Source organism: Taeniopygia guttata, chromosome 17 (genome assembly GCF_048771995.1).
Source record: "Taeniopygia guttata chromosome 17, bTaeGut7.mat, whole genome shotgun sequence".
Taxonomy (NCBI): domain Eukaryota; kingdom Metazoa; phylum Chordata; class Aves; order Passeriformes; family Estrildidae; genus Taeniopygia; species Taeniopygia guttata.
In genome coordinates this window covers 11,187,890-11,207,754 of record NC_133042.1, presented here as the reverse complement: position 1 = coordinate 11,207,754, position 19,865 = coordinate 11,187,890, and the positions used below count along the sequence as shown (strand labels likewise).

At 40.6% G+C, this 19,865-nt stretch overlaps 1 protein-coding gene across 4 annotated transcripts; it reads right to left on the bottom strand.

The window, feature by feature from the left end:
- Window positions 1–734: 734 nt before the first annotated feature.
- Window positions 735–10,333, bottom strand: ZBTB43 (zinc finger and BTB domain containing 43). Of its 4 annotated transcripts, XM_030286922.4 has the most exons (3): window positions 9,802–10,333; window positions 9,049–9,097; window positions 735–7,640 (listed from the first exon to the last, which is right to left on the bottom strand). In XM_030286922.4, the coding sequence occupies exon 3, from the start codon at window positions 7,615–7,617 to the stop codon at window positions 6,223–6,225; it is 1,395 nt and encodes a 464-aa protein (XP_030142782.1). In that variant the 5' UTR covers window positions 7,618–7,640; window positions 9,049–9,097; window positions 9,802–10,333; the 3' UTR covers window positions 735–6,222. The 4 variants fall into 4 exon arrangements, with proteins under 4 accessions (XP_030142782.1, XP_041575720.1, XP_030142780.1 ...); XM_041719786.2 differs by lacking the exon at window positions 9,049–9,097 and having other exon boundaries at window positions 9,900–10,333; XM_030286920.4 differs by lacking the exon at window positions 9,049–9,097 and having other exon boundaries at window positions 9,802–10,332.
- Window positions 10,334–19,865: the final 9,532 nt, after the last annotated feature.

The following is a 19,865-nucleotide window of genomic DNA, read 5'->3' as shown; positions in this document are numbered from 1 at the left end:
AAAACCGCTCAAACAACTAATTCTGAATAGGCAGAAAACTTTGGGCTTATTCTTCCGTGTTCAGTAAATGTAACCAAAATACAAAATTAATTTTCTTGTACCATATTCCATTTGAATTTGCTGAAGACTGAGTGTGTTACGTAAATATTGACTTCTCCAGGTATTGACTGAACATGCTTTCAATAAGAGCGAGCTCGTTTTTTGCTTACATATTAAACAGCAGCTGGGCCAGTTTCACAAGGACTGAGCACATGGAGGCTGGACAAAATCAAGTGTTCAGTATAAGTACCTAAATTTAGTAAAGGAGAGAAAGAATCCTCACAGGAAGGTTAGAGAAACTTAATCTTTAATACCTTTCACAGCATGAAATTTCCTTCATACTTGGACAAGAAAATAAAAAAAAATCTATGTTATCTGTATTTACTTCAACTGTACCAAGAGGCCTTTTGGACATGTGGTTGATGCTACTATGAAGTGGGTGTTCTGGAATTCTCCTATCAGCATGTACATTCTCTATTGTAACTCCTGAGATCACCATTCTGCAAAAAACAGTTATAACAAAACCTGTTTGACAAATTTGAACTAGCACGGAAGCCAGTTACCTAAAGCAGTAAAGAAATAGGTCTAATCCCACAAATTCATCAAATTTATGGTGCCATGAAAATCAGGTTTTAGTTTAATGTTTTCTTAGACTAGGCTGGCATGTTATTATTTCAAGAAGACACATTACTAGATACACTTTTTAATATATTTAATAAAGTTATATATCAACAACTTTTGGATTTGTACTTTTGAGCACTTATTTTGGCAAAGTGAAATATTAAATACTAGTACTAGACATGCATTCCTTTCATTCAAGCTTAAGAAAACATTTACAAAGTTGACAGATAACATTTATTAAAACATGTTATAGAAAAAACGGGGCATGGGACTCTTCTATAAGAAGAAAATATTGAACAGTAACATTAAATTAAAACCATGCTGTACAATTAGGACAGCAATATTTATAGACAAAACTATCCAACCTCTGCAATACAGGCATAACATCTCACAAAATATCAAGATATGCAAATTTAATATTATAAATGACTTGTTTAGAATAAAAACTTATAGCTCATTAAGGAAGATTCACTTGACTTGCATAAACAGTTACATTTCTGAAAGAAATATGGAATCCCATGAATAAAATAAAAGGAGCAGGAATCGACAGACACAGGCTTCAAGCAAAAATCAGAACTTGCAATTTAATCACATTAAAAATATACCATCTTCTTTTCCAGCATCTTCCCCATGGCCATTGACAGTTTACAGCTAATAGCTAAAGAAGCCAAGCTACCCAATGAAGCACTTAAAAGACAAAAAAACCCCAACTTTTCTTTGTTGCTTTGAGAAAGGTCCTAATTCTGTTATAGCAAAACACTCAATGTACTGCTGTGGGCTCTCATAATTCAGAGACAGGTTATCTTGCTGGCACCCTGGCAAAAGTATTGAGATTACAAACCCCAAACTCTGATATGCCTCCATTCTTTCATGATCAATAATACTGGAATGCTTAATACATCAGTCTTTGATCATCTGCCTTGCTTATGATACAGGACGGTTTCTCAACCTTAGACACACCTCAGATCAAAAAAAGCTGTGACCAAAAACTATACTGACAATATCTTCTAGGGTCTATCTGCTCACCCATAAAACTAACAAGGATAGTTTAAAAAATGAAACAAAAAAGCACCCTGCAAACCAACACTGGTGTGTGAAATAGGAACCTTCTCCCTCAAAAGGGTCCGATATACACCTAAGCAGATTTTAACCCTGCTAACAGTTGATTTTTTCATAATGGCATTTACAGAGATTCCATGGTAATTAACATCATAGTTACAAAATGGAATGAAAAGGAACTTAGCTGTAGTATCATTAAGTCTTCTTGGCACTGCTAGGACAATGAATGGGTTCAAAGCAGCAGGAAAGTCTGAAAGCCACCTGCGTATACAATATTGCTGGTTTTCAGAGGACGCTCACTTTACTACAGCCAACAGCCACATCATCAAAGGTAATGAAGCATATGGGAAAATTAATGAAATTCATCATATACATATGCAGTCATATTATATATATACATATATATATATATATATGGATTGCTTCCCTCCTCCCCACAAATAAGAAATAATTTTTCATACCTTGAACAAGGCTAATCCATTAGCAAAGATATCGGAAGCTTGACAGAAGCTGCATTTGTATATCTTGGCTTGCTATGTTCAACTGCACTGGCCACCAGTGGCAGAGGTGACGCGTGGCTAGAGTTTGCAGGCTGCCCTGCACTAGTCAAAAGAAGTTCAGTGTGCACAAAAAATGGATGAGAACAATCCACTGCAAGCCAAAATCTCAACCAGAGGTGCACATAATGCTTCTGCTTAAATATACTTAAGGAAGAGTAGCAGCTGCTAGCAAGTGGTGCAGGGATACACATGGAGAAGATATTCCGGGGTACAGGTGGAGAAACTGAACAGCTACTCTTGGGAAAACACCTGAAGAAGTCACTGAGAACACGTATAGACACACGCACAGAAGGACACACTCCCTGCCTGAGGAGATCACTTCTAAGATGACTTTGGCCTACAGCTAATGCCCTGCCAGAGCAGGTACACCTCTGAAATAACGGAGTTTCACAGAAGAACCAGGCTGGAACAGACACATCCCTGAAGGGACTGTGGCCCAGTGTCACCATGAATAGTGACACTGACCAGGCCAAAGCACCAGAGGACACCCACTAAGAAATTAAAAGCATCAGACAAGGAACTGTGCAAATGACAACCTCCTCTGTGACCTGTCACCTTACTAAAGGAAATGGCAGGAACTGAATACAACTCTTGGTGAAAGCAAGGGAAACTGAGAATACAGAGGCAGGGAGAATAGGTGTTAGACTTAAGCTGAGCCTGAGGAAGATGATTTAAGTGATTTTTTATCTTTCTCCCCAGTACCTGAAATGGTGATTAGAAATTTGACAAAGGGCAATAAACTGAGTTCAAGAAAAACACTACAAGACAACTGTTTAACCTGTGACATGCAAAAGTAAGGATTTTAGACATGTATCTCAAGTTGTCCTTAAATCATTAATCCTCTCTTGACCTCATGACAATCAGATCAGTATTTTCCTGCAATCAATTGGTTTCATGTAAATTAACAGCAGAAAGCCAAGTGCTACAAAAATCAGTGGAGCAACATCTGCTGGACTTTCAAGACAATGCCATAATATGGGGTAAAACAGCAAGAGGCAAATACTAAAAAATTACTATTCATGCTAAGTCATTAAAAAAGGACATCGTTCTATAATATGATCTACTGAACCTGTTATAAAATCTTTAAAGTGTCTCTCGCAGTACATTTGATTTTAAAGCTTTATTTCAAAGTAATCTAACTGCAAATAGAAGTAACATCAAACCTTGAAATATCCCATATAAAAGTCATTCCAAGCTTGTAAAATAAACAGTTTTGCTGGCAGCTCTGTAGGATGGTCTAAGTTCGACTTTTTTTTTTTTTTGACCATAGTTTCCAGGCTGGTGTTTCTGTCCAGCCTTTTTTATGGTTAAATGGGAAGAGGCACCCTATACCTTTTGCAAAACTATAGTGACAATTGGAAAGGGGCTGAGAACTAACGTAATATACAAGGTCATTCTTGAAATGAATATGAGAATAAACACCCTGGACATGTTCAAGGCCAGGTTGGATGGGGCTCTGAGCAACGCGGCCTAGCTGAAGTTGTCCATGCCTATGGCAGGAGAGTTGGAAGTAGATGACCTTCAAAGTCTCCCTCCAACCCAAACCATTCTATGATTTTAATGCCTTCCTTCAAATGTGATGATGGTACTTGCAGAAATGACACCATGTATGGGTAAGGCCTTGGAGAATGGAAAAATAGGGCCACTGAGTGCAAGAACCCTTTCTTCTACCCTCATGTAAACAGGCAATCATTATAGTATTTTTAGTATTAAAAAGGACAGTGTTAGCAGTGTGTAAACAAACCATAGAGGGAATATAATTTCTAAGTTTAAAAAACATACTTATAAAGTATTATGGTTTGGTTTTTTTGTCGTTTTTGTTTTTGGGTTTTTTTGTGGTTTTTTGTGGGTTTTTTTTTGGTTTTGTTTTGTTTAAATACAAAGTGCTATACATTAAGCAGGTTACAGTGTTAAAGAGCAAAATCCCTGTTTCAGTACCTTGATCACAAAGGTTAAACATAGCCACCATGGTATCTGTAGAGTTCAATCAAGTGCTAAGAACAGGAACTCTGTGGTGCTGATCATTCATGCCCATTGCCAGCAATGGGTTTATTGTACTTGGGAACATCTGTTTTAAGAAAATTCCATGTGAAAAAATATTTGAAGCATTAGAAGATTAATAATTAAGAGTCTCCTAAAAATAAAACAAAAATAGAATGCCAGTAAAGAAATTACAGTAATTACAGCTCACTGAGTAGAAAACCCTCAGCTTATAGCAGACATTCACTTTCAGGATACAGTTCAGTTGTATCTTAAGACAATTTGTAACTGGGAGTTCAAAAAAGAATCTGAAGTGTAATAATCTTTGTGTGGCTTTGCTTCACCATACAGGGTCATCTGTTCCAGTACATTATTCTGCACACAGCAGTGCCTAATACAGAAATTGGGGCCAGACAGGCTTAGGTCTTTAACTTTTTCCCTATGTGGACAGCACTGTACTTGGTTATCACCTCTTTCTATTATATTCTATGTGTGTTCTTTCCTTGTCATATTTCAGTAAGCTACGAAGAAGCTTTCACTTACTAAGAAGCAATTGCTGTTGCATTGGGCTGCATTAAGCTTTCAACCCCAAGATCCTGTTGTCACCTTTACAACTGATGCCTTTACTCAATCTGCAGAGCTGGCAGCGTCCCTTAGAACTATACACGCTCCTCCATCTAGCTCCATGAATGAGAGCCTGACACATAGATCCTCATCTTAACATAGAACAAGTGTCACTTTCCCAGCAAAAATACCAGCTTCAGACATAAGCATGGTACCATGTTCTGCAGTACCATTAGACAATCCAAATCACATGCTTCCTACTGTTTTCCACAAGCAACTTCGAGGAAGTAAACAAGATCTCTGCTTGTGATCACCAGTCACAGTAGTTCAGTACCAAGAATCAGTATTATATACTATTCAAATAGTAAAGAATTAAAAGTATAAATATCTATCAATGACTATGTAATTTTCCTAAAGCAGGTTTCTAAAACTAGATAGAAGTTCTCGAATAAGTTTTTGTACCAGTAACACGTCAGTTCATGAATCCAGAGTTTGGTACTTGCTACTGTAGTAAGCCACAAAAATTTGAACAGAAATTTACACTTTAAATATTTTACTGATTTGACTAAGTTCCAAATGCTACATTTTACTTTTAGTTGGTGTCTTATTTTTTAATAAGACATACTTATTACACACACTTCTAGAAGCTCTCACAATATAGTAATTAAAATCTAATGAAGTCAAGAGTCATACAGCATCAGACCCTAGAAGAGCAAGTATGAAGTATACTTAATATATACTGAAGTTTATATAGTGAAAACTGTAAGTGCATTACAGACTCTAAATAGAAATCAGCACAAAATCAGACATTTATTTTACTGAAGATAAATTTTTAAAAAAGAATATGGATAACGGAAAGCCAAACCACCTTTACCACTACCTTTCATTAAGCAATACAACAAAGGCTACTGAATGAGGCACACTATCTAATGACGCATGTTAAGTATGTTGGCAGCCTTCGACCTTGAGATGGAATTCTTTTTTCTTCATTTAAATGTGAATCATAAACACCAGTTTGGTCATCTTAGTTTTCTTTTCCATTAAGGAGTACTACCTAAATTTCTCATTCATCTAAGTATTTTCAGGATTTTTGTCAATTTAGAGCTGAGTTTTACTGTGAATTTAGATGACTTGGAAATACAAGACGGCTTCTAAATACTGCTGTGGTTACAATCAATCTCAGACCTCATTTTGCAGGCACCTTTCAGATTAACCACATGCACTTCCCACAATAAACACCTGAAGTAATATTGCAGGAAGCAAAATATATTTGATCTGTTCATACCAGCATACTTATAAAAACTTTTTTTTTGAGAATGTACACTAGCAAGTACCAGACATTATTTGCATAATTAGTTTATTTTTCTTACTCTATTAAACAAATGTAAGCACTAATGTCTCAGTTCATCTCAGTAGTACTCTGCTCAGCTTTAGAAGCCTGATAGGACTTGGTACAGGAGGTCACATGCCGATGAAAACTGTCCCGCCACATAAATCTTTTCCCACAGATGTTACACTCATATGGTTTTATGCCTGTATGAATTTTCATATGGCCTACAAGATGGTGTTTCATTTTGAATTTCTTACCACAGACACCACAGCCATAAGGTCGAAGACCAAGGTGCATACTCATATGCCGATCTCTCTGACTTTTGTGTGTAAAGCTTTTTCCACACTGACAAGGATAGAGCTTATCGGCATGGGAGAATCCAGTGAGAGACGTTTCTTCTTTAATCCCAGCAGCCATATCAATGCTTTCACCATAGCCCGCTGCCATCATAAGATCCTGTCTGTGAGCAGTCAAATTTCCATCTGCCCTTTCACCAGAAAATTCTTCCATAGACGACCCATAGAAGTCAACCTGTTCATCATAATTACCTTCATCTGCCTGTTCATCAAATTCTGCTTCCATCTTTTTGTCACCTATGTGAAAATCTTCAACACCTGAAGACTGGATTGAGTGATCTGCCTGGATGGTATTCATGGATTCAGAAACTTGGTGTTCATCATAAGGATTATCAACACCTTCACAGTCTTGCTCAAACCTTTCTGGTTTCACATGGATCCACCGCTTGTGAGACATGATGCTGGGTTTGCTATACATTGGTCTGGTATACTGGTACTCTGCACTATCACTAGTTCCCTCTTCCCCATCCTGACTGGTCATTCCAGTGCTAAGTCTATCATGTTCTGTTGAAGAATTACTGGGAAGATACTCGTGTTCTGTCAGCTGGCACGACAGTTCATCTTTAGAACTCTCTTCTTCATTTTCACCATCCCTTAGTTCCTGCACTTTGTGGAATTCTGACTGTCCTCCAGAGCCAAGTTCAAAGGTTTCAACAAGGCCATTGTAGCTACTACTGCTTGGGGACTGATGGTCACTGCCATGATTCATCTTCTGACACAGAACTGTTGGGTTTCCCTCAAGCACTTCAGTGCATTTATCCACTACATGCCACATCTGAAGGAAACTTGCTGCTGTCAGATAACTAACAATTTCTGGCGCGGGCATTACCAGCCGGCCTGTATAGGTAGACAGAAGAATGTTTTCAAATACTCTGGGATTCATCACATCAGGCAGGACTATTCGCCTGCTGTTTTTCAGGAGAACCTGATCACAGAAGTAAGGTGAACTAGCTGCAAGAACAGCTTTATGGGCTCTGAAGAGATGGCCTTGAACCACAATGGACACATCACATAATTGTCCTTGCTGGCGCTGTTGGTTTAACTTCTGCAAAATGGTGCTAGAAAAATCTGGAAATTCCACTCGAAAGGAGCTTGACCCAGACTCCATTTCATTACAAATTTAGTGTTGTGCTGCAGGAAAAAAATATAAAATAAAAATAAGAAATAAAATTAGAAATTCTGTTTGGTCAAGTATTGACCATTCCATTTTCTTCTAAGTTTTTTTCTTTTTTTCTTAACAGACTCACATGGAACTCAACCTTTTGCCACTGTTTTATTTCTCCCAAGCCACCTCATTTCTCTCTTCTGAAAGCTGTACTAAGGCCACAAATTGCTATGCCAGCATATTTTGCTGTGTTTCTTCTCTTCAAGAGGACTCATGAACTACAGCAGGAGCTACCAACAGCAAGTTATGCAATTGGGATAGACTAAGCATTTCAAACACGAGTTTAGGCTAATGAAACCGTTTTTTCATGGAATTATACAGTAGAGTTCTAACTCCAGGATGTTCCACAGTTTATACAAGCATATTAAAGATTTTGTATTTCAAATGCCAACAAAATCATCTCATTTATCTCCCAAAAAACACTAATTTTACTCATGAAATATTTCACTTCAGATCAATGTCTCAAAAGCAACTGTATCAACTCACAGGATGATGCTGGAAGCACAGGCAGAACCCCACTAAGAATAATGCTTATGATCCTTCTCATGTATTTCCCTACTGTTTCACTAAGTGAAAGGTGGAATAGCAACAGCTTGTACAATTTTTAATTCCAAGCTTATTGATATATTTGGGTTAGGGTTAGGATGTTCCTTTTGGGGAAATCAGACAGAATTTAAAAGGTCAATCAAGAAATTGATACCTTTGCTGCACAGAACTTTTCCTGCTTGTTCCTCATGCATTTGTAACAACATAACAATTACATGACAGAATCTCAGCTAAGAGCTCCCAGATTTTCACCTCTGTATTTTCACACAATCAAGATGTCTTACCAAAAGGTTAACAGCCCTTTTAGCAGTAATACAGCTTTTTCAAATGCATACTTGAAATTTTAAATTTAATTTGAAAAAAATTTGCATGCTGTTGTAATTAAAAATGTCAGAAATTTAAATGCCACTATGAAAAACCAACATTAACTGCTTAAGTTAAACTTGTGCAATTTTTCTATTTGATAATGTGTAAATTGAGTGCTGTGGGACTCATGAAGAGCCATGGAGCAGCAAGTGCTTTCCATGGTCAAGTTCCATGAAGTTGCCACTCATATAATTGCAGAAGACACCTTTAAATTTACTGTCTTCAGCACTCCTCAGGTTCTTTTCATCAAAGCACCAACCCTCTTCAGAACTGAATCAGTTACCAATACTTTTCCAGGGAGCAAGGGAATACTGCACCAGTTCAATTGATAGTTTTTCTTACCACTTTGCTTAAAACAATTTGATATAATTATTAAAGCATTTCAAGTAATCTTATACCTTGTGTGTATTACATCCAGTTTTTGAAACAATCCGATTTTCTTATACAGATGCAGTTCCTTACCTCCCTTCAGAATATTCTCAGATTTAAGATTCTATTTTCCAATATATGCCTACAAAAAAAACAAGCCTTCAGAAGACGTTCAACTGAAGTTTAAAGACAGATGCCTACAGAATTTATATACAATTATTGATAATCTAAACTGCCATCTTTCAGCAGGGAGTCAGCATGTCACCACAAAAACATTTCCAGATGATAGGAGACTTTTTTGTATTTTAAGTCGTCATGCCGATAAAATGTAAGTAAAATATTTTCAATTAGCAAAGCCTCAGAAGTCAAGCAAACCGGTTTTCGAAAGGGATTTCACTGCCTCCTTCTACAATCTGTTTTGTTCTGCACTTTTACTCCAAACTCATAAAAGAACAAAGTCTTTCTACTTCAATCAATAACAATTAAAAAACCAATCTGCACGCTAAAACCTTGAGCAAAAGATGTAAGCCACATTTAGGCTGCTTTAAAATGCCGTGAACTCTAGCATGGCTCGCAGGGAGTCCCTCCCGTCCCCGGCGCGGCCTGCGGACCGCGATCTCTCGGCGTCCCGGCATGCCGGGGATCGCTGCAGCCCGGGAACCGACTGCCCCGGCGCCTCCCGCGGCCGGCAGGCTCAGCCGGAGCGGGCCCGGTGCTCGGCCCCCGGGACCCCGGCCCGGCCCGGAGAGCGCGGGCCCGGGCCCGGGCCCGCGGGAAGGCCTCGCGCTCGCCCCGCCCCGGGCCCGCGGGCCGGGCCCGGCGGCAGCACGAGCGGCAGCGCCTCACCTGCGGCTCGCGGCGCCTCTCTCATAGCGGGCCGCTGTCGGTGCGGCCCCGGCCCCGGCCCCGGCCCCGGCCCTGCCCGCGCCCACCCCGGTCCGCACCGGAAGCAGCGGCCCCCCCTTCCTGCAGGCACTTCCGCGTCCCGGTCACGTGACGCGCGCCGGCCCCTCTGCTCCCACCCGCAGGGGGCTCCACCCGGGGCGGTGGCGGCGCCCCCTGCTGGCTCCGCGTGGGAGCGGAGCTGTCTGACCGGAGCGCTCAGCAGGAACGATTTGCATCCCAAACCCCCTGGGCCGAGCTGTCCCGTCCCGTTCCGTCCTGTCCTGTCCCCTCCCTTTGCGCCTGCTGCCCTTTGCAGCTGCTACCCAGCACTGCTGTGAGCACTGCCAGGAGGGCACCACCAGACAGTACATCTGCAGCCCGCTGTCCTCCGCACAGATCCCGATGTGCTGGGGTACGGGGCTTGTCCTGATGTGCTGGGGCACGGGCTTGTCCCGTAGCCCAGCCGTTCCAAGGCCCGCACCCAGCACACCGCGCCGGAGTCCGAGCTGCGCACAGCTGTTCCCCCCGCTGCGGCCCGCAGGGGGCGCCGCTGCCCCCCGGGCCGGCCCCGCCGGCCCGACCCGAAACCCGCCCCTTTCTGCGGGAAATAAATTGACAAAACATTAGTATTAAATATGCTTAGTCTTTAATGTTTTTAAAGAAACAGATGAGATTGTTTCAGTTTTTTAAATGCATCACAAAGACTTCAGCTAGACCGGCCCTCCCGGTTGCTTGGGAGCCGTCGATGCAGCCCGGTCCGGCTCTGTGTGCGCACACCTGGGCACACCTGGGCACGGCCCTGCTCACACCTGGGCAGCGGCAGCAGCCTCGGCAAAGCTCTGAACCGGAGCATGAGGTTCTGTAGCGAAGCTGTCCCGACTCTCAGCTCGTGCCCCTGAAAATCTCACCTGAGTAGAAGCCATAGAGATTTCCTGTAGCTGAACTGGAGCAAGAGAGCGTGCTAAAACCCTGGGGCAGGAAGGAGAGCAAGCTGTTCCATGGGAGCTGAAGGATTCCTAGATAGAAGCCATCCCTGCTTTAGCAAGTGATATATCTGAACAAAATTTGGTCTCTTGCCTGTATTTTCAAGACTGATAATGCACATTCTCATATTAAGTACATATCCTTCCTACATTAATAGGACTGGAATCCTAATAAAAACTGTAATACAGAAATGAGAAAATAGAAGGATGATGTTTAACATAACACAATTGTGTAGTTGTCTCTTATAGGCTTTATTAGAGTACATGACCAAATAAAGCACTACCTAAGAACGATAAGCAGTAGGGCAAGGAAGTTTTGAGAGATGAAATGGCACGCAGCCAACCAAAGCGTATATTTTGGCCTGTATGGAGAACATTGTGGTTTCATAGTTAGAAGTGCAAAGTGTTGCAAAAAGTGAACAATGATTTATTGAATAGATGTAAAATCAGCTCACAACTCAGCTCTAGCCCCAGTGGCATAAACAGCGCAGCCCTTGTTGCATGTTCAGGAGACAAGAGTAAGGCTTCAGTTGCTCCAGGTGTGGGGAGTTAAATATTCCCTGCTGGTGGGGAAGTTGGTCACAAGGGTCATCTGACTTTCACCACAACTGATTTCACAAACCGCTTTTGTAGGGAGGTATTGTGGATATTCTCTCTAAACAACCAAACTATTAACTCTGCACCTTGCTTGGTCAGCCAGGTAACTTTCCTAAGCATTTGGATAGGAAAGAAACCATATACTCCACTTTTTAAATGAGAGATTTCTGTATAGAGTCGAAACACACACGCAGCTTATACCTGACTCAGCAAGTTTCATCCTCTGGCTATGACAGCACAGTCCCCAGCAGGAAGCCCACAACAGCGTATCTCAGTTTTGAAGATATCCCGACTAATGTCAAGTTCATATTGCAAACTGGGATCTCAGTGAGAGTCTTGAAAGCTCCTGTACCTTCTCTGCTAAAATGGTGCTGATGATTCTTCACCTGCCAGACTCCTCTCCCCTCCTCTCACTGGAATGGCCTCTGTCTCTGCCGTGGCTAACAGAAAACAACTGCAACGGGAATTATCTGGTACAGCTCTGAACTATGGAGCAGAATTCTGAGATCATGGTGGAGAATTACAAACCAAACCTTCATTTTCTCTCTCATAATTTTGGAAGTTACTAAATTCTTTGCTAAGATGGATTTCTGCATTTATGTGATACAGTATCTATCTTAAACAGGATTAATAATAAAGCATTGTCTTCTATCCCACCTGATCCTTTGCCAGTCATGAAGTCTTGAATTTTCTTCAAGTTTACAGGATACAACCTTGCTCTTTTTCATAATGCTGTCAGTGCAAGATTTGGAATATTATATTGGCTCAGAATTTATATTGAATTAGCACTGGCAGTACCCATTAAGAGTCAGGATCCCACAGGGCTAAGTAATGAATAAGCAAAGGATGTTCCTGCACAAATATTTGTGGAAAAAGGGATACAAGATATGGCAGCTGGCTGCAGCACACTTAGTAGATGGAATAAGCGGGAGAAAGGCATTGTGGTGTGAGTCAGATAATAATAATAATAATGATTATTATCTGAAATACAGAAAAAAAATCATTCTATATGGTTAAGAGATAGAGAGCACTTTCAAATTAGCATTGAAACTTTTGTGCTGTGAGCTCCTGTAAAGGCTTACTTTTCAGGATTTGGGGAATTAACAGCTACTTTTGCTATATTTTTCTTCTTTCCAGCATTTTCTTCAGGAAAAAAAAAAATCATGTTTTTACGGGTTAAAAAAAAAAAAAATCATGTTTTAAAAGGATCTGCCACAGTACCAGTTATAATTAAACATGAGTATGGCATGAAGAGCATTTTGGATTTCCTTCATGTGATCAGTTCTGCAGTCTTCATGTGATAACACTGACTGCAGGAGCAGGGCTGCAGAGTCGAGAGTAGTTTGTTAAATTAAAATTTATGTTTTACAAAGGAAGCAAATGGATACAGCATTAACTAATGTTTGTATGTTTCACTTTTTGCTGAGGTTATGGAAGTTTGGGGTCAAATTCATGAATGATCATTCAGTTAAGCTTAGAGACTATATTTTTCCTCCCTTGAATGCTTTTCTTATTATAGTATGTTTTTTGACTCCTCTCTACTCCCTGCTGTGATTCATTTAAATAATTTATTTTTAAGGCAGTGGGTTTCATACCTTTTCAGTTATAGCAAGAAATACTGTGTTCTAATAAGTGAGCTGAAAGGGAATCTTGACATTTGATAGGCTGACACAGGTGTCTCTCCAAAGCATACTTGTTTGGATTTTGAGATGGAGATGGTCTGCATCACCTTGTGTTTGTAAACAAAAGGTCTCTATAATTCTTGCATGACAAGATTCTACAATTTTATGAGGATGACAGTGCTTTAGCTTCACTCTGATGATGAAAAAAAGTCTTTAGCTCTGTCCCATAATGTTCATATATTTCTGAAGCTTTGTATTCTTGGTACATCTAGAAATATGACACTGGCTATACTTTGCTGTATGAGTCAGACTTTAACTACCAAACTACTCAGAAGGGCAAACTGGTACTTGTGGATTCTGTGTAGTTACATAGAAAAGTTTTCTTCTCCAGGAAACTTGAGGTTCGACGCCACAGACCCTGCTCAGATAAACCTCGCACTGACTTTTAGTGATGGAGAACTTGTCTCAGAGACAAATAGGGAGGATATGTTTTTCTTTAATCAGCTTCTTCAGAGTTTTAAAATTTCTTTCTGTAAGAGAGAAGAAAAAATTGATACAGCTGTAATTATGTAGGGGGGTCATTTTTATGTTGTTTGTTTTGGTTTTACATTTGTATAAAATTTTATATTTCAACAGACAGACACTGTCACTATATTCATTGTAATACTACTGCTCAGAAATACAACAATCTATTAATCGCCCCATTATATTATTGAAGAATTAAAAAACCAGTGAGCATTGATGGAAGTCTAGGAAATAATTTTGTGCCTATCAAATATTTATTGTTTGCTCATAAAAAAGGGAATGCCACAATGATAAGACAGATACACTTTAAAGTGTAACAAAAAAAATTGTAAAATTTTATAGCACTCATCAAGAATAGGAAAGTATTCAGTTCCACAACACCTTTAAATTTTAAACAGACACACATTGCAAAATCCCTTGAGCAAAGCTTAAATAATACATTATAAAAATATAAATTTCATTCTGCTTCTCCCCAAAAAGGGATGGCTGTGTGCTGAGAAGACCATCCTGTGTTGAAAATAGACCCCAACATTGATGTGTGCAGAAAACAAACCAACCAAACAAACCTTCATTTATGATCCAGCTATAGACTTGTTTTTATTGTACTTATAAAATATACATAGCCTTTTATTGAATTGCCTGCTGTCGAAATCTGCAAGAATTTTATTGCTTTTTACTGTCCTGTAGAGGAATAAAGCAGCAGCCTCTGTGTAATTTCATAAGAAGCAAGGACACTAAATCTAATTTTGCCGGATATTGGCTCAATCATAAAAAACCATGCAGTGACCAAAATTTAGAATTTTGGAATACGGAGTATCTGTATGTTTCTCCTGATTCATATTTTTAAAAAAATTCTATTATATTTATATCTGAACACATATGACATTATGGTGCACCGAGAGCACTATTGTAAGCTTTGCATTTATATATCTCTCATGATAAGTGCATGAGTCTGTTCCAGGATTAAATCAGAGTCTGCGCACTTGAAAGTGCAGAAATGGGGTGGAGTAGACTCTGAAATGTCTGCTTTGAAATGGGGTGGAGTAGATTCTGCAATACAATGGGAATAAGGTGGACTTGGGTATTGAACAAAATGTTTCCTTGCCTTTTATCGCTTTTCCTCTAAACTTATTGAGGGATCAAAGCATGACATGCCCAGACTGTCTCCAGAGAAGCCACTATCCTTGAACCTGGAAATTGGGATAAATTTTAAATTACACGTTGAGGTGCTGTCCTATCCCACCCTGTTCAAGGCACTGCATGGAAACAGCAGATGTGGCTGGAAGCACTTCAAAATTTACTACTAAATTGTGGTGGTTGTTATAGTTTTCTGAGAGGTAAAAAGAAAATTTTGTGTCACGTGTCTCAAAAAATGTGCCTTACTCTCAGATATTTCTTTGCACAATGTGTTTGCATTCTATCTGAATTTATTTTGGTCCTGGCTTTTTTTTTTTTTTTTTTTTTTTTTTTTAACTGCACAGGCACTCATGAGGAGATACCTCTCTGGAAGCACCTTGGACAAAAAAATGGTAAAAAAATTATTTGGTGTCATATGCTATACCCTGGTATTTTCAAGAAGCAGCTTGATGCCAGTGACTGCAGGTAGACACATATTTTGGAATAAATCGACATCAGATTCCTGCAGGAATCATTTGTTATCAGATGCTAGCTCTTTGAAGCTCTTAGATATTGGATACCTGAAAAAATTCAATTCATTCTTTCTTGTGAAGCAATCTGATTCTAAGTGTTTTACTGTCTAAATTCTGTCACAAGGCCAGGAACGAGACTGAGGGCTCTGTGTATGTACTGGTGCTGTCTATTCTTTCAGCAACCTCAATGAAAAAGGAACTCAAATGGAGCTTGAACATGTAGTTACTGAGGAAAAAAAGAGCTACATTAACCTTTCCTCAGATGTACAAGCACGAGAGTTATCCAAAAATGAAGGGCTACAACTTTGAGTATGTCACTTGTAGAGGATCAGAAAGAGTCAGAAAGGGTCAGCCCTACAAAAATTGACCCTGTGAATGGATCATCTGAAACTTCTGCTCTATTCCTAAAAGCTTATCTCTGGAGAACTGCTTAGACTGGGGGGCACGCTGCGATCTGCTCATGCAGGGCTGGTTCTGTGTGAATGAGCTCAGGGACAGGGCTCAGGAGCCAGCTGGGCACCCTAGCAAAGGGTGTGTGGTCCAAAACCTGCAATAACCCCAGACCTGGTGCTGGGGAAGGCAGGTCATGCCCCAAGGTTAAATAGTTTCAGAGGCCAAAGTGAGTCTTGCCAGCCAGTTTGGCGCTGAAATTGCATATTATTATTATTATTATTATTATTATTATTATTATTATTATTATTATTATTATTATTATTGTTATCATCATCATTATCATTATCATTATCGTTATCGTTATCATTATCATTATCATTATTATTACTATTATTTCTTCTGGAATGTGAACCACTGCCTTTAAAACCAGTCTGTTTGGGGATTGGTGGTGGTGTCAGTCTTGCTTTTGTGAGGCTACAACTCTACTGCATGTAACTAGTTTTTGTTGACGTGTGGCTGAGATTCAGGCAGGACAGCACACAGCCAGGGCTTTCTGCTGTGACTCAGCTGATTAACTCCATAGATCACCCTTGCTGTGATGGAATCAATGGCTGTGGTTAAAGGTCTCTTAAAAGGTTTTTCCAGTAATGAGTTTGTAACAAAGCTGCCACCAAATAGTTTAGTGCCATGTGATTTCTCCTTTATTGATTTCAATAAAAAGGCTAATTTGGAGATATGCTGGATTGTCATTTCTGGGTGGAGGGTGGTTAATATAACTAATGGCATTGCTATGGCACAATGGAGACATCGACCCTGATGCACAGAGAACAGAGAGAGTTTAGCAGGCAAAGAAAGATGTTCCAAGTGCATATCCTAGGCCTGACAAGACATGGTAGCTACCCAGCTGCATGCTGGTGGAAGTGCATGTAAAAAGCACAGCCAGACCAGCCAGGCTCCCATTTGCTCTAGGAAACCAGCACCTGTGTCCAGGCCTGGTTTGTGCTGTGCCAGCCCACGGCCATGGCGTGGCTGCTGGCCCCCAAGCCCTCAAGGGACAAGGCCATCGGGGTGCTGGCCCCTGAGCCCTCAAGGGACAAGGCCATCGGGGTGCTGGCCCCTGAGCCCTCAAGGGACAAGGCCATCGGGCTGCTGGCCCCTGAGCCCTCAAGGGACAAGGCCATCGGGCTGAGCAGCACCGGGTGCTCCACGGGCGGAGGGACAGAGCCAGCCTGGCCCGTCAGGGTCCCAGCTCAGGGCGGAGCAGCGGCCAGTGCCTGGACATGGTGCTGGCCTGCCCCAGGCCCTGGCTCTGACCAGGCTGAACCTCCAGAACCGCAGTGACATTCAGACCAAAGCTGCTCCCCTCTGTGCTCCCAGACCACGTTAGCTTTTGCAGGCTGAGGCAATCTCTGTGCAAGGAGCTGCCTAATCCTCTGAGCCAGGAGATCATAGAGAGCCCCTGAGCACAGCCAGGGAGGTTCCTTCACCTCAGCATGCTGCTAGAATTCACAGAGATTATTTCTTCTGGGTTTATGTTTCCTTGGGTTTAGATCCTAATCTGTTCACTGCATCCTCTCATAAGTGTTAGGATTATAAATTCTAATGCTTTTTCAAGTGTCAGGACTATGCTCAGAAGGAGGCTGCTGTCAGAGGAGTTGATGCAAGATTTGCCACAATAGATTAAGAATATAGAAGTTGCCTAGAAAAAAAAAATACTTCAGTGTCAGACTCTGAAGTACATGGCTCTGAGCCATTTGAGATTGTGCCCATAGCTTTTTAAAGAATTCTGCCTTTGGAAATATTATCTTAAGTAGTTCTGAGCAATACTTCAGGAAAGTATTATATTGGCTTTAGCTACTATAAGCCCAGCATTAGTAACAAAACTCCAGTTAAATACTTGATGAAAAAAAAATTCTCAAAAAACTGGATCTCTTTAAAACAGTATGTCTGGTTATAATAAAAGTTCCCTTATTTCAAAAGAAAAGGATTAAACAGATTTTTAAAAACCCACCAAACTAAACATAGTTTGACAATGAAAAAAGCCTGCTTAGCTGTGATCTCTTCTAAATACTAACCTCCATTCAGTGCAACATAATGGGAGCCTGCAGCTGCCTGCTGAGGACTCTGTGGTTTGCATCCTTTCTCAGTATCATGATGGAAGGTGAGTTAGTCCCAGTACTAGCTGCTTGAACACCAATTTCTTACAGCCCCAGACCACTGGCTGCACAATGCAGCCAGTGGAAGGACTCACACTCATTTCCAGAGATGGAACTGAGCCTGTGGTGATGAGGGACTGTTCTCATTTCCTTTCTAGACTGGAGGCAGAGAATGCAACCAGGGGAGAGGTCGGTTAAACATCATATCCACTCTCTGCTCTGTCTTCCTAGTCCTCTCATCAACTCTGGATCTTCATCTTTCTTCTCCCATACCTCCCAGTCCTTTCTCTCTTAGGCAAGTTCTGGTAACCGAGACTATGTGGTACTAAAAATAACTTGGTAGTCTTGTTTCCGAGCAAGAGTGCATCCAGTCTCTCTAGTCTGCAGTTTCTGCCTGTTTAAACTTCTTGTGACCATAAAATGATGTTATAATATATTTGCTGCATGTTTAGTTTTTATATGTTGTTTACTCAAGGAAAAGTTAGCTGCCTGGGATGTGTATGATGTATGCATGTGCAAATCTGTGCACACATCACATGTGTGTAAAGAGGAATAGCATATGGAGACCTGCTTTCTCATTTCACCTCCTTTTACTTTCAAATGAGTGGATACATCAGACAGGTGCATATCTCTAGCTTCCATGATCTGATGATAGGGGAGTTCTTCAGTTTTCATCTCTGCTTATAAATTAAATTGGTCAAATCACTGTGATTTAAGATAGAAAAACACAACAGAAGCTGCTCAGCTGAATGATTTTTAGCACAATATGAAGAAAAAAAAATAGGCGCTAGCTTCTCTTTCAAATAAGTGCTGTGCTCTGCAGAGCAAAGATCAAGCCAAAGTTCACCTTATCAGCTGCTGTACCTCACCTGGGGCTCTGTTATTGATAGGTCTGTCATCCTCCCTAATATTGGAGGGGTAATAGCAGCCGATGATTAGGCCACTCTCAAGCTATTAACTACATTTCTTATCCCTTTTATAAGAGCTTCTTAGTCAGCTGGGAAACAAAGGCTGCCTTCAATGAACAAGAGCCCAAATTGTGGGTCTGCATCCTGCAACCTGAAAGACACAACTGTTGCACTTAGAGGAGCCTCCGACAGCAGCGAGGGGGTGGATGTCAAAGGTTACCCTGTGGTGTTATCTGAAATGAGCGGGCTCTGACTGCCTCTTGTGCTGACAGAAGCTTGCAGAGAAATTACAGAAAATTGCCTGTTTTGTCAACATTTTCTCGTGAGGTTTAGGAAAAAAAAAGGACTCTAGTTTCAGCAAGTCAAAGGGGCTCAGTCAGCATAAGAGTGACTGACAAACACTCTATTATTCATCTATGTAAAAAAGTGATATTTTATATCATTTCTTTGAGTGATTGTTAAGTGACTGGATAGTGACACTGACATGCAAGCTAATTCCAGTAATATTTCCAGTTATTGTTTGAAGGCAGACTTACATATTTTCAGCACTGACAGTAGTTATATTCAAAAGGAAGTGATGATGAAGAACCAGTGCCTAGTACAATCCCAAAGCACTGGGAGGACCTGTACCCTCAGATCTCAGTGCAGAGTGCACAGGCAGTGGACAGGACTGTGGTAGAAAAGGCAGTCATGTAGTTCCTTTAACAAGTCATTCACCTAGGGTAAAATTATAGAGACAGGACTCTATAGTCTTATCTAGTAGTACAATAGGACTTCTGCCACACTGTAGCTAGAAAAATGTTTTACTCTCTGTCTCTTGTTTTAGCCATACAGCAGAATTTTTTTTTTCAGTACAGACTGTTACTGAATTTGAAATGTTTTTACAGGAATGAAACATCCAGTAATCTTGAAAAAAAGTGTCTTTATTAAATCTTGCTTAAGGATGGTGGATGGGGGCAATGAAATAATCGGATCTGTAATGTTCCTTGCTTTCTCACAGAACATGGAGTCTGGTCACTGTTGCCTGTTGTGAGGAGACTGCCCTGTGTAGTTTACCTTTGGGGCTCATTGCTGGTGTCATGGAGAAGAAAGGCATATTTAGCAGAATACAATTATAGCTAGCCTGCCTTATCATAAGCCTGAAGAGTGGTCATGTTACAATTTATTGCTGATCCCTAGCATTCTACTGAAA

Coding starts and splice junctions, on each gene's coding strand:
- ZBTB43 (XM_030286922.4), bottom strand. CDS start 7,617: ATGGAGTCTGGGTCAAGCTCCTTTCGAGTGGAATTTCCAGATTTTTCT.